Source organism: Epinephelus fuscoguttatus, linkage group LG10 (assembly GCF_011397635.1).
Source record: "Epinephelus fuscoguttatus linkage group LG10, E.fuscoguttatus.final_Chr_v1".
Taxonomy (NCBI): domain Eukaryota; kingdom Metazoa; phylum Chordata; class Actinopteri; order Perciformes; family Serranidae; genus Epinephelus; species Epinephelus fuscoguttatus.
Genome location: NC_064761.1, coordinates 37,983,552 through 37,998,588, shown reverse-complemented (window position 1 = coordinate 37,998,588; position 15,037 = coordinate 37,983,552). Strand labels below are relative to the sequence as shown.

Genomic DNA, 15,037 nt, shown 5'->3' with positions numbered 1-15,037 from the left:
TTGGTGAGAAGAGGGATGTACCATTCTCAGCATGCTGCCCCCGCGACCTGTCCCTAGGGACAGACGGAAATCACCCGCTTACAGCTTACAACGTACTGATGTTATGCTCTTTTAAACACATGTGCTTAAATTAGATAGATAAAGACTTTATTAATCCCGAGGGAAACTAAGATGAAAGAGTTTTCCCTCGACTTGAGCCGTTGACATCTCCACAGTGGCTGAATGTGTAAATGGAAACTACCATTTGAAACGTCCATGTCCCTTCGTTCTTTTGCAATTTGAGTTGTGAAGCTTTTACAGTGTTCAGTCACGAGAAGAGAGGTTTGACCCCAGAAGGACTTTACTCTGATCCAATGAGATCAAATTGATTGACTGAAAAACATGACCGCCATTTGGCCAAAGATCATCACCTCATTGACACAGTTGTGTTTGTCGGCATGCTTGAAATTTGGCTTCTTCTTTTTTTTAATGTTGCCACCTGGCTTAAGGCTGGGAACCAAAAAAAACCCAGTAACATACAGTATTTAAACTTAGGCTTATAGATCCTTTGTATGTTGTATGTTGCATGATGGAACTTTGGTCTGACTCTTTTATTGCCCTGTTGGAAAAACACATTAATCATCATAAACAAATGTTTAACTTCAAAAACCAACACTGTTTGGAAAAGAGCTAAAAAAGAACTCATTTGCTGGCCCGTAGTTCCCAGGTGATCCACATTTCCCATGATCCTTGAACCCCGCAGTAGATTTTATTTCTTACATAGTCAATTCAATGCTGTGTTGTACAACCGATCATTAGAACCGGGAGACTTTTGTTTAAGTTGATTCATGACCTTGAAACTTGTTCCTGCCTTTTGTGTGCGCTCTCATAAACCACAGGAGGATAAAGAACTTGTCATAGGGAATGTTTCCCTGCCATAAGACACGGTCAGATTATTTATGAGACGAAACAAACCTTGTTATATTGTTGATTCTCTGATAAGAAGAGAGACGTTAAGTAACAGTGGCCGACTTTGATCAGATTGAAGTATATATGCTTTGATGTTGACCCTACTGCTCGAACATCACATATATGTCGTATACTGTTTGCATCCCCTGAGAGTTAATAGTCGTCTTGGGGAATTAATTATTTAGACATTGTCCCTCCCCTGATGGTGGACCCTGTGGGAGGGTTGCATTTCCTGGAGGCACCAGGAGTAGCCCGGCTTTGACCTTGGGAGTGTCTGATGTTGAAAGAAAAAGAGCAGACACACAAGATGAAACTACTGCCTGGACAAAAAAATGCACTTGTGAGCAGTGAAAAGGGGAACTAAGTGTCTCCTTAATATATTTGCTATGTACAGTAATGAGAGAATATTTTAAGGTAAGAATGTTATATTTAATTTGTTGCCTTTTATAGAGAGGAGTATGGAAACTGTTATCTGGAATATGTCATTTAAACATAAATCATGTAGTGAGCCAAAAGTATCAATACCTGCTGCAGTATTATACCAAGAGACTGAGATTTTGCCTCTGGTTAACATTCAAATTCTGAAATGTAAAAAGCAAACAGTAGTAATCTGTCCCTTTATTACTATTGAGAGTGTAAAAAGGTTGCTGAGTGTGAGTGTTTGGTCACTTCCTCTGCTGGATCACATGTTTAGTTGCTGAGTAATCACTGTGTCTTGGTAACATGCAACAGTACAGGATGTTCAGTTTCAAAACTCCACTCTGTCTTTCACACAGGACTTGTTTTTATATTTCAAACCTTTTACATCACTGTTGTTAGTTCCATGTTTGTGGTGCTGGGTAGAGCTGCAACAATTAGTCAGTTAATTGGCAACTATTTTGATCATCAAATTATAGTCTTTTTTTAAAGCAAAAAAAAAGTCAGCCAAAGTCAAACATTTGCTGAGTTCATGCTTTTTAAAGGGACAGTTCACCCCAAAATCAAAAGTACACATTTTCTGTCTCATCTGTAGTGCTGTTTATTAGTCTAGATTGCTCTGGTGTTGGCGTTACTAGTTGCTCCAGTGCCAACTAGTCCCATTAAACTGGAAAGAAGGCAGACATCTCTACAGCTGACATCTCCAACACTCAGCAACTCACACCAAATTAATCTAGACTGACAAACAGCACTGTGGGTAACAGGAAAAATATGTGCTTTTAATTTTGAATGAAAGAATTTGCTGCTTGTCTTTGTCATACATAGTAATAAACTGAATAATTTAATAAAACATACTTTTTAAAGATGTAACCTTTGGCTATGGGAAATTACACACGGCATGATTTAATTATTTTCTTTCATTTAAGTAATGAAATAATTGATTAATTGGGAAAATAATGGGCAAATTAACTGATAACACATACAGTCATTAGTTGCAACTCTAGTCATGAGTTGAATATTAATAAGATGATTTATCTGTGTTTATGAGTTGAAGGAGTCACGATCGAGATGTTTTCATCCAACAGGAAATTTCACGGCATCTTCGTCCAAACACGCTGCGTGCTCTTTACGGTAAAGACAAAGTGAAAAACGCCATCCACTGTACAGACCTCCCTGAAGACGGTATTCTGGAGGTGGGTGCCATGTCACTGACACACACACACACACACACACACATTGTATGCTCCATGTGCTGTGGAGTACACCCACGTGATTCCATCTGTAGTTTCTCTGATCCTGCAAATAGGTTTCCTCATTGTCTTTGAGTCCATGCATAAATAACTACCTTGCGTTTGGCCAAGAACAAAACCCCCGACTCTGTGAGAAGCCGTGTCTCATGACTCTGCTCTGTGGGCCGGGGCAACCTCAGCTCACACTGCGTTTTGAGGAGAACAAGAATGGCAGAGGAATTTGAAACAAAACCATTGTTTTGTAGGGAGTGGGTCTGACCCATCAAGCGTCATTGTTCACTCCTGATCTGTTGCCCGGACAAATGCCTCCTTGTTAAACATTAGCCTGTGACTGACTGAGCTACCATTTTCCCAAGAACGGGACACAGTGGCCAAGAAAGGGCTTGTACAGAGAATTTACTCTGAACGTTTACAGTGTCATCATTCTGATATCACAGAGAAAAGACTGGCTCATACTTTGATGTTAAAGGGACAGGTAGCCCCAAAATCAAAACTAAGTATTTTTCCTCTTCCTCTATTAATCAGATTGTTTTGGTGCGAGTTGTCGAGTGTTGGCAATGTTTCAGCAATGTCAGTAAAGTCTCTTACCAGAAATCATGACCTTGTTATTTAAGATAATCCAAAGACCTTGTGAGCAGTTTCATGTCAGAACTATTTTCTTTGTAACAAACTGATTCCAGCAACCAAATCACGACACAGAAGGAAACGTGCATCTACTCATGGACGGGTATGGATGTGTTAAAAACACCTTGATGTAGCATTCGACACGGGACCCCCGTTCATTCCAATGAAAGTTGCTCAGTGGGGCCTGAAGCCACAAACTGCTGCATGTAAAATCACCTGGATGATATGCGCTGCTTCATCATCATTGGTGGCTGAGCGGCTAACTTCTGGTTTAGCCCTCGGCTAACTTGAGAGGAAATAAAATGATCCAATCTTGTGACTTTTCTAGACTTTCAGCCTTTTTGGGCCCAGTGGTGTCACATGATGACTCAAAAGTTGTAAGTCCACTGTTTGGCCAAACAAATATTGGCATTAAAGCCAGGTGCACCTCCTGAGGGCTTGTGGACAAGAGCCTTGTGCATTAATGGCGTCCTCCTTGGATGAACTGTAACAGTAGCTAGCTTGGTGGTGCTAGGTGAGCTAGCAGTAGATGCACACTGCCCTCTGTGCAATGATACGTTTGGCAGGTGTAGTTTGGTAGAAAGAAAATGGTTCCTACTTGAAACTGCTCACGACACTGTCTGTGGATTATCTTGAGTAGCTAGGTCATGACTTCTGGAAAGACACTGATGTTGAGTTTTTCAGATGTATTTTTTGGTGCCGAGTGTCATCTCATTCTGTTATACTGGGGGAAGGCAGACATCTCTACAGCCGATTTCTCCAACACTCATCAACTCACACCAAAACAATCTAGACTGATAAATAGCACTACAGGTTAGGAGAAAAATCTGTTTCTGTTTCGAACTGACTCTTTATGTTTAAATTCAATCGGTACTGTCATTTATTTTCTCTTCCTTTTACAGGTGCAATATTTCTTCAAGATTTTGGACGGATGAGCGCGACAAGAAAACATTTCACTAAATATTCACAGACTTCACAGTTGTCTCATTTTTCTGTTTTATTGTTTCAGCCTTATGCAGATTAAATAAAGTGACAAGAGCAGACTCCTGACAAGTGTTTTGATCTTCAACATTGAATTAAGTATTTTCACACCGACTAAACATCTTATTACACGGGATACTGCATTGCCTCTGATATTCTCTAACTTTTTGACCAGCGACTTTGGTATTGGATTCATACATTACACTTTGAAAAAAATGTACAACTGCATAAATATAAAATTCTTCCACCATGAAAATGGCTAAAACATTCAATAGTAAGTTGCATCACGTCATGTGATGTCTCCAGCAAAACAGATTTCAAGCACTGAGTTGCCACTGTTTCCATGGAGGTGACAGTCTTCTAGGCTGGACCCACAAAGCTCTACACTATGAATTAAGAATGAACAGATGTAAGAGTATCAAACAGAAATGTCATCAAACCATATCCTACAGCTAAGGTGAACAACAAAGAAAAGGTGTACAAACATATCCTTCCGCAGTCAACTTGAACTTGGATGAAGAAACACGCCAAAAAAGAACAAAAGGATTCCATGGAGCGCAGTCATTTACTCAAACATGGGCCGTAAAGGTTCAGAGTACCATGCTAGTATTTCAGTTAGTCAGAGCACATTGACACACACCCCACGCTCTCACATTGAGTAACACACCTGCACACGGACACGAGCGTACACGCACACACCTTGGACCACTAAAGCTGACATAAGACAAAGAGATTACAACAGGACTTGACTACAGCACTGGACACTCCAAAAATATATAGAAACCACATTAGGATGAAATACTTTGGGGACAGAAACACAGCTCGCTACACGTCAGTAGTGGAATTGCGGTTTTACAGTAATAGATGAACACATCCCATGGCTCAAGGAATATTTTCATGTACAGTAGAATAAATATTTGCTATTGCTACTCTTGTATTTTACATTCTAACCCTCGACAAACACACAGAAAAGCTAGTGTAAAGCACACAGATTAAGTGTAGGTCCTGTATATTATGAATGTTCAAAGACTAGTGGTGTTTTATCTGAACTCTTTTATTCTCTACATTTTAGTTGTTTCAAAATGAGAGTGCTCATCATGGCTGAGGTCACGACTCGATTTGGAACTTAACATCAAAGCGTCCTTGATAGCGGTCTTTCTCGCTGTAGGCGATGTTTGCGCCATATGCTTTGCACTCGATGCGGATATCCTGGCCTATGGTGAGGTTGGTAAACTGAATGGCCACCAGAGGCTGCAGGTACTGGGGGTGCAGAGCTTTGCCGTAGTACGGGTAGTACTGGAGAGGAAAGCCTTCGCCCATGCCAAAGTACTTGATCTCTCCGATCTTGCCTTCGTCCTCGTCTCTCTGCAAACAGCAAGGTTGACTTTGATTCGAACCTTTCTTACAGCATCAATACATACTGTACGTACTTATACATCATGGCCAAATGCTGTCAAATCAAACATACCTTATTTTTGCAGTGAATGGGGATCACGTTGGGCTGAAGTCTGCTCTGCAGCGCGTCTGGGAGGGACTGATTGTTAGAAGGAGCCTGAAATAAGAGAGACATGTTCATGAACATCCTGGTGTGTCGTTTGTAAGGTTTTATTGTGGTTGGCAGCAGAACCAGGGTGATGGTTGTAAATGGTGCAACTTGCATGCAACTTGGTGTGTTGCGAGTTTATTTAGTATTTAAGTAAGTTGCCAAGACCACGGCAAGGTTGCAAATGTGTAAAACAGCATGTTACTTTTGTGTAGTGAGTTACAATTTGTAACTTGTGGAGCATTCCACTAATGTAGCTCTGTCTGTAACTGTGTTTCAATCATGATGGCCAGTTTAAAAAGATAAAAACTGTTTTTTAGTTCAGCCGCCTACATTACCCACAACTCTACCAGCCCACAGTTCAGTCATGTGTTGTGCTTGCATCAGCTAATGTGGCTGTAGGAGCGGGCTACAAAAGTCTAGAAACGTCACTTCTTTTAACTTCACATCATTTTGAAACTTGTAGTTTTCAGTCCCAACAGACGCTGACTCACGCCAGGGCCACACTGCCCGCGGAAGCGCAGCGCACCAAAATTCTCGTGCGCGCCGGAGCACCTCCGTTCACATCAGACGCGCATTTCTCCACGCCGTCGACAAGCAATTCTGCTTCCAGCTCTTGTTTTTCACTGCCTGGCGTGTCAGATTCGCTCGCGGCTCGCGCAGAAAATAGACCAGACGCTGAACTGATCGCTGCAAATCGTGAGCCTGCCGCGGCCAGTGTGGACGACACAGTCGGTTAACATGGGCGCCGAAAGGAAACTGCCTTCTCTTCTCGGCGCTTCGAGGCTATTCGCGGCGCTTCCGCGGGCGGTGTGGCCCCAGCGTCATGCGTCCCTCTGGAGACACTTAAGTGTACACAGCTTTGTTCACATATGCAGCAGTTAACTGACTGTGATGGGGAATTTTACACATATTACACATCAAAGACATGGAGCACATCTTCGCTGCATTCAAGTGACGTCAGAACAAAAAAATCCATCATATCCAACTTGTGGCCTGCAGCTGGATGCATGAAAATGTCTTGTAAAGTTAGTCAATCAGTACTGAAGATAAAATATGTAAGATAGGCAAACATACAGTATGTTCTGCATGCTTTTTTTTAAAAACCAAACTTCCTGATTTACTGCTACTGAATGCGGCTGATTTACCTTCCAAGAACTGTTTTTGTGCTGCTTTAAGTTTCACGATTTTCACAGCTGCTTTACACTGTGTGTCACGTGGGCTGCCAAGTTTAAGTCCTTGGTGGGTGACGTTTCATACTAGTTAAATTAGATTAAACCCGTTTCGTCAGTCTTTAAGAATCTGCTCTCATATATTTTTTTCTGACACATTTAAACATTACTGGTTTAAAGGGGACCTATTATGCTTTTCCTTATTTTCTGTCATAAAATGTTACGTTCGTATCAAACTTGGCCAAAGTTTCAAATAATGACTTAAAAGTAATCTGTGAGCAAAAACCTCAGGCTTTAGACCATTCTGAAAACTGTCTTTTCTACTTTTGAGACAAGCTGACGTCAGCTGGTGACGGATTTCTTCTTATGGTTATCTGCTCCAGGCGTGCTACTGCAAGTGTTTAGCCTACACTGCTACATGCTAACGTTGATCGTGTAAATTTTTCTCCGATTTCACGTCATATTCCTGCTGGAAAATATCTGCTTGTGAAGATTTTGGTTCCGGAGCTCTTATTGGTGATCATTCACGTTCAAAGGTGCCGCTATACCCTGAAATCCTTACCAATCAGAGCGGACAGGGCTTTTTTGAGAGGGGGGCTTAAAGAAACGCGGAGTGTTTGAGGCTGAGGGGGAATACAGGTGTTCCAGCACAGACAGTATGAGGAAAAATAGTGTTTTTCTAACATTAAAGCATGTAAACATGTTCCAAAAACCCAAAATGCAGGTATGAACCCGACAATGAGCATAATAGCTCCCCTTTTAAACTTATTCTTAACCCTTTATCAGTGTGAATGCACCTGTAAAAAATAAAACCTATAATGTTCTAAGTGTGCTGTAAACCTACCTTTGGTTTGAAGTTGACAATCCTGTTGAGCTTGACGATGATGCAAGGCTTTCCATCCTTGAAGCCATAACTTGCGTCGGGAATCCCTGAGCAGCTACCGAGCCAAGCCCTCCTGAAACGGCAGGCTTTCCTCTCCTCTGAGTCGGTCTCCAGACTGCCGCGGTCCCTGTATGTTGAAGGAGCAGCTGCAAACGGTACATTTAAGAAGTGTTATTAAGATGTTTGTTATGAGAATGTATTGTTAACTGATCTAAAGACATAAATATGAATGACAAATCTTGATTGTTACATGCTAATCAGGGATCAGCCAGAGAGTATAACAGTCCCTGTGTGATTGGATTATACTTGCTTCCACAGTCCTCGAATTTCTGCTCACTCTCCTGAAGCGTATCATTGTAATTCCCAAGGAAATCGTCTAGGGCATCGATGTACTTCTTGTATGATTTTGGCGAGGTCAAGGTGAAGGAAATTTCGGATTTTTCTGAGCGTGGGGTGTGTGATAGACCTGAAAAACACAAAATAGTTTTTGATAAGAAACAAAGTAAGTGGGAAAAGATTGAGTCTAGGAGAGTTAAAAACAACAACTTGGGAAAAACAATAAAAACTATTTGTCGCCCCCCCCCCCAAACATAAGCTGTATGTCATGTGACCTATTCTTTGTAGAATCTGGAAAGAGCCTCGGGTCTATTATCTTAGGACAACACACAATGTAGGGTCTTGGGGATTTCCTCAGATGGTCTCTGTCAGCTCTTTATAGCTGTAATTTTCCACAGACCTTGTGCACAAGGCCCGGGTGAGGCGTGGCATAAAGAGAATGAGATGGGTAAGAGCAGTGAAAGCAAACATGACATTTAATGTGCTTTTTCTCGGTCTCCAATCTTTATTTGTTGCCACAGTTAGGAGGGAGATTCGAGTTATTTGAGCCGTAGAGACAGGGAAGTTTAGTCATTTGAATTTCAGTAGAGGCTTGTGAAAGTTCACCAACACCCTGCCCCCACCCATCCACTCTCACGTGTGTCTCTCTCACAATGGAAACTTTTAGCCCCAGAGTGAGAGGCGGGCTTGAGCTCTGAAAAAAAAAAAATCTAACTACTCCCTGCTTCCTTTATCATGCCACTACTGGAAACTCACTTCAGCTCAAAGCGCGCCACACTTCTGTCTCTTCCAGGCTACTCTTTGATTGTCAGCAGCGGACGGCTGACAGACAAAACGGCAGGCAAACTAACCCGCGTGCATGAAGCCAGTCATTTACAATGACTGCTAAAAATACCGCCAAGGCTAGAGCATGTGCTGTGCAAACAAGTACTGGCACAACAAGACAAGGCTGAGCACCTAAAATCTACACCATCTCCAAGCTCTCAGGATATTTCAAAACACTCGTAGTGTAACTCTAACAGCGTTTGATGTTCTCACAAGACTACAGATTAGAATTTTTCTGCAGCAAAACAAGCTTAAAGGCTTCTAAGCTGTGATAAAACCAACCCATTATTATACAGAGAGTGAACTACAAACTCTGGTCACACATGTATGTAAACATGTCAGCTGTGACACAGTCATAGCACACATGAATCATTTCAGTCACAATGGGTGTAAGCGACAACAGTTCCCCTGTTGCCTGAGGGGGGGAACATTGACTGGCTGAGAGGAGTGAAGGACAAAATGGCTGAACCTATCTAAGGTCAGAAAGACAACTGATTGAGTAGCTGCAAGGCACACCCCAACAGTCATTTTTTACTACATGAACCACAGACAGCCGCAGCATCACAGAGACTTCACACAGCCAAAAACATTTCTGATACAGCCCAAAACAACTCTTCCTTGAGCTTGAACAAAAACATCCATCACTGCAGCAGGACACTTAAAAAGTAAAAATGTGAATAGCGAATTTACCTGGGGGAGCGACTCTGTCCTGGTAGGTTGGTTTGTAGGCGCTTAACGTGAGCAGCAACGCCTGAATGGTCCCAATGAAAATTCCAGCCAAGCATCCGTAGAATATCACGTAGAAGAGGAAGATTTTAGCTGTAGGGGTAAAAACAAACATTTCATTAATAGTGTAAAAGGATTAGAAGTGCAACACAGCGCAGATTAACTGTTTAATTTATGTTTTCAGTCATTCATGAAGGAAAAATACCAAACATTCTCTGATTTTAGTGAAGATTTACTGTTTGTTTAATATCATTGCAAACTAAATATCTCTGGATTGTTGGCCAGACAAAACAAGACATTTTAAAGACCTTGAAGTGGAAAATCAGCATGAGCTTTTTGTTTACATTTTTTGACATTTCATAGACCAAGCCATTAATCAATTTGGGGGAAAGCAGACCTAGAAATGATTAACGTTTTTTTGAATGTTACAGTGCGGAAACAAGTTTTAATTCAATAACCAGTAAACATAAAAAAACATGAAGATTTTTTAATTAAAAGCAAAGTAAGGTCAATTCTCGGGCTGCAACCTTGATTAAACAATTAATCATTTTGTCAAAAAAATGTCTGAAAATAGTGAAAAAATGTTGGTAATTGCCCAGAGCAACATAGAAATAAACAGTAAAACAGTAAAATATAAAAACAGTCCAAAAATCCAAAGCTATTTAATTTATTAAAGCATTAAAGTGTCATACTTAAGAAGCATGAAACCAGCAGAAGTTTGGCTTTTTAATTTAATTAAGTGATTAAAATGGATATTCAAAAATCAAAATAGTCGCAAATTAGGTTTCTGTTGCAGCTCTAGTCAGTTCTAGTCATGAGCAAAGCTTTTATTCTTTCAACAGCTCGCACACTTTGGACAAACCCTTCAGGCGACAAGAAAAACCTTGTAAGCTGCCTTTGCTAGAACCTCCACACCTCTCTTCTCATTATGGAAGCCATTTTACATCAATAGTGACTCCATGTAGGATTTTCCTTTTTCACCTAATTTAAAATTTACTCCAATTATGCAACAGCAGTAGGGCCATGGTCCCAGTTCAACAGAATGAGTAACAAGCCACTTCTCACGCAGACCCTTCCCCCCACCGTGTCGTCACTTACAACAGGTTCGACATGAAAACACTGTCCTCACCTAACTGAAAAAAGGGCTCCACTTTTTCTTCCTCTGTGTTTATTCATGTCGTCGTTGTAGACAGAAAACTTTCTTGTTTGCCTACTTTCAGTCGGGTTCAGTAGGGAAGACATAAAACAACAGTTAACTGTGTGTGCTCTCAGTGGGCGGTGTGTTTTCTGTCTGTAATTAAGTTTCTGTACAATCCTCTATACCATGACTCTGAGATGTAACATTGTGGTCATAACTGGTGTAAAAAATGTTTCTGTGGTGATCTCAAAGACCAGTGAATCTCCAAACACAACATGTTTGTCTTCTGTGATCTCAAATGAAACCTTAAAATTTACAGTTTATAGTCTGGTCCTACTGCACACCCTAAAAACTGACCTAAAATAATAATCCAGTTTTTACTAGTTTATTTGATTTCCCATGCACCTAAGAGGGTAATTAATATTTAATAGAACAACAAATATATTCTGAATTGATGGAAAGATCTTAAAATTCTCCATACAAATATTTCTGTTAAAGGAATGTAACTGTTAAGAACAAAGGGCCTTGAAATCCATGGAAAAACTCTACCAAAACTTCATTTTTCTTTTGGCTATCTGCATAACACAAGTCTTTTTAGCTGCTAGATTGTTTTTCTATCACTGTCACACAGCAACAGCCATCTTCTGGCTCCTGATTTTGGGTTCCTGAAAACCGACAGACAACCATCAGCGCTCCCAGATTCCTCATGTGTTTGCTGTTATTGTGGCACCTTCCCAAAAAATGTCTCCTCACTGCCAGTTTCATGTCAAAATCAGCCACAGCGAAACCAGTTTGGTGGGTCGATAACAGGTTCAGCTCCGTGGCCTTATCTCCTGCTACAGGCCGCGTTAACTGAGAAGTCTGCAGGAGATTCAGCTGGCTCGCTGTGCCTGCCCTCGTCGTGCCGTGTGCTACTCTGATACTGAGAATTTTGGCATTCAAAACGCACTGAAAGGACACGAGCAGTGTTTCCAGCACACATGATCAAGAGAGCAACATCTCTTTTTCTCTTAAAGAGATCTTCAGAACTTTAACAGCGTAAAAGCACAAGTAAAACATCTGAATAAGTGTGACATATCTCCACTTGGACATGGCTACTTGCTGTCACAGCGCCTGCCACCAAAGTAAAGGCATGGTGAGCTATTTTCTTATGAGCGTGCCTGCAGCATAGCAGGCCTGCTGCGCTATATGCACCTGTTGAGAGGGAAACTATACACTGACACCCGTGCTGAACAGATGTCTAGGATTGGAGCTATGTGCAGGGATTTCTTTAGGATTTAAAATTAAAAAGCAGCACCTAATGTCTCTGCAAAATATTTTTTCACATGGACGCAGGTGAAATGAACAGGGGTGTGAAGTCACAAGTCAGAGCCACTGTTTGCTTCAGTCAGCCCTGTCTGGCTCTGTGACATTTCATTTTAGTATCAGTATCACTTCTTAGTTGACTAAAAGCAGAATATGTGGGCATTGTGATAGTTGCCGCCAACTACCTGAGCTTTGTGAGTGCACGTGGGTGACAGAGGCAACACCATTTTGTCGGCACATATCAACCCTGTTGCACAAATACGTAAATAGCTCAGTCAACTGGCCTACTGGTGGTGACAGGCAGAGTTTGAATGGAGAGCACCTCCCCCCACCAGACTGCTGCAGCGTGCTGTGAGGAAACCGTCACCACATTTTACACCACACTCAATGCATGATCTCTCCACACTTTATACTTGAAGCCCAGTCGACGCTAAGGTGCATATATCTCTGACATTACATAAGTCAATGTGATTATAACACTGGCGGAGACGATCTGAGCCGCTGTGTGACACTCAATCTGCCAAATATCAAACAGCAGAAATAGAAACAGCTCACTTTAATCACCGTGTAGCGTTGAACATTGCTCACACGAGCTGCACAGACACACTGAGACTGTTGCAGCAACTCTCTGCCTTCAAGGACATACCTGTTGCTTTAACAGCAACATCGCTCGCTTTTACTGAAGTGCGACATCACCTCCCCTCTGAACAAACACCGCCAGTAACCATGTTGTAGATGCATACTAGTCGTGCAACTACAGGAGAGGTGATATTACTGCACCAGTAGCGTGTTAACTGAAATTTTCCATCTACAAGTAGCTGCTCTAAGTTCGCCCATAAACTCGCCATTGTTGCCACACAGCAGCTGTGACGATACCACAGCAGCATTACTGTGATTCCTGCCCCTCGCTATCACTCTTTCTCGGAAATCAGCTGTTTATTTGATGAAGCTGTGAGGAATGAGAGCTTTAAAGTGGCACAGACATGCCGAGCACTGCTTCGTTTCTTTCAGCGGAACATAGAAGAAAAAAAGCAAAGGCGGTGAGATGGAGAGGGGCGGCCCTTGAGACATGTGAGTCGTGATCTGTTCAGCACCGTGTTACCAAGCGGTGTCTGGCCGAACCCGGCTGTGTTTCACACAGGTTGGGGAGGCAGGGAAAAGGGGGCATTTGTAATTTTTAAAACGGTTTAACCAGCTTAATGGGCGCTGTATAATGACCCGTGTGGTTATCCTATCAAATCAACAAGCAGTGCTGGCCGCATTAAGGCGAGCATTCCCCTGACTTAAAGTCTTGAAAACGGGTAAAACGATTAGATCCATTAATCTTTGAGTGAGAGCAAACCGGGCCTGCTGTACACAGGAGCGACTCATTAGCCATTCAGCTTATTATATAGAGGAATAAAATGTCCTCTTGTTGGTTCTTTACTCTCATTTAAGAGGCTAAAATACAAGAGCAGTGAGGCAACCCAGCCCAACTTTCACCATTTGGATTAGTGAAAAGTCCTGGCCCACCACACACTGTCCTTCAGGATGACCTTTTCATAAAGGACGTTTATTAATGAATGGCCCGGTATGGGCTACGCCTTCGGTAATCATCTCTTATTACAATGCATTAACCACAATTTGCCTAATTTGAGTCTTGTAAAACTCACGCGCTAACACTCAATGTGTAAAGGAGCCAAAAAAAAGCGAGTTAATTGATTTTTATTAAACATAATTAGCATTATTTTTAACTATATTCGACCTGTAATGTGTCTACGAGGCTATATCAGTGAGAAACGCCCGTTTTGTGCTCCACAGTTGAGTTTAATCAGATTTTGACAGAGCAACTTCTAACGCACAGCCTCCATTGAAAAGCGAAGTCACGACGCAGCATGTCAAAGGCAGTCAGCTCTAACAGGTGCTGTCTGTCTGTCTGTCTGTCTGTCTGCCTGTACAGTCAGGAAATGGAGAAGAAGAAGAAAAAAAGATCCCAACAGGACACCGACAGTTCCCCCTCTCTGAGCCAACCTCCATCACTGCGTGTTTGACACGGTAACCGCCGTCTCCGCACGGTTAGCTCGCTCGTGGAAGTTCAATAAAGGAAATGAAGACTTACACCAACTGCTGCCTGTTCGTCCCAGAAACTCCTTTTTCTCTGAATTCCACAGAAACGTCTTCCACCCGCCGTCGCTCTCTTTGTTTCCAGACATGTTAACTCCCCCGGTAATGTCCCCCTTTCTCTCTCTCGGAGATTTAGCGGTTTGGTTTCAGGTGTCTCGAGCTCAGACTGTTGACTGTCCCTCACAGGAAACGCGAAAGGACAATTTCGTACCCGACTCCTCCAATAATACCACACACAATTTATCTCTCGGGGAAACCGACTCCGCCTGCAAACTCCCGTAATAAGTTACCCCCTGAAGAGGGAGGGCTGACTCCAGCAAATCACATTCAGCCTCTGCTTTTTGCGTAACAGGGAGACGAAGAAGAAGAGAGGGGGGGGCTGCTACAAGCTAACACACTAATGAAATTACACAGAGACCCGGGCTCACACAAAGTCTCCAACAGTTGACACAAAACGGTTTAAATGATGCCAGTGCCATGGTAACCACAGGTGGAGGGACGTTACTGACTACATTTACTCAACTACTGTAGTGTACTTTACTTTGGTACTAGCATTTTCTGCTAGTTTATACTTTCTTCCCAGCTAAAATTCACAAATACTGCATTTTGTAACCAACATTTAGACTTGTTTAAAACTTAAGTTACGGGATATGTTGAATATTTACACTGATAATACCAAATATAAATAATCAATAAATAAGTTATGATGTCTTGTTATTGGTTAAGCTAATATTGCTAATATGCTAGTAGAACCTTACAAGGTACATTTATTCAAGTACTGTAGTG

The 15,037-nt window shown here is 41.9% G+C and overlaps 2 protein-coding genes across 2 annotated transcripts in view; one reads left to right on the top strand and one right to left on the bottom strand.

The window, feature by feature from the left end:
- The window catches only part of nme7 (NME/NM23 family member 7), a 33,638-nt gene extending 29,050 nt beyond the window's left edge, over positions 1-4,588 (top strand). Inside the window, exons 11-12 of the mRNA XM_049587759.1 lie at positions 2,451-2,558; positions 4,142-4,588. Of these exons, the coding sequence (XP_049443716.1) occupies positions 2,451-2,558; positions 4,142-4,174 (141 nt within the window). The 3' untranslated portion in view covers positions 4,175-4,588. The remainder of the gene's footprint in view (positions 1-2,450; positions 2,559-4,141) is intronic.
- atp1b1a (ATPase Na+/K+ transporting subunit beta 1a) lies at positions 4,219-14,509 on the bottom strand. Its single transcript, XM_049587762.1, has 6 exons — positions 14,247-14,509; positions 9,670-9,798; positions 8,129-8,284; positions 7,780-7,964; positions 5,689-5,772; positions 4,219-5,585 (listed from the first exon to the last, which is right to left on the bottom strand). Exons 1-6 carry the CDS (start codon positions 14,338-14,340, stop codon positions 5,328-5,330), a joined length of 906 nt encoding a protein of 301 aa, XP_049443719.1. The 5' UTR covers positions 14,341-14,509; the 3' UTR covers positions 4,219-5,327.
- Positions 14,510-15,037: the final 528 nt, after the last annotated feature.

What these genes read in the sequence shown, in the direction of transcription:
- atp1b1a (XM_049587762.1), bottom strand. Translation starts at nt 14,340, where the DNA reads ATGTCTGGAAACAAAGAGAGCGACGGCGGGTGGAAGACGTTTCTGTGG. An exon ending in ACGAACAGGCAGCAGTTGGT is followed by an intron (nt 9,799 to 14,246) that starts GTAAGTCTTCAT and finishes TTACCCCTACAG; the next exon opens with CTAAAATCTTCCTCTTCTAC. An exon ending in CCATTCACTGCAAAAATAAG is followed by an intron (nt 5,586 to 5,688) that starts GTATGTTTGATT and finishes TGCTGTTTGCAG; the next exon opens with AGAGACGAGGACGAAGGCAA.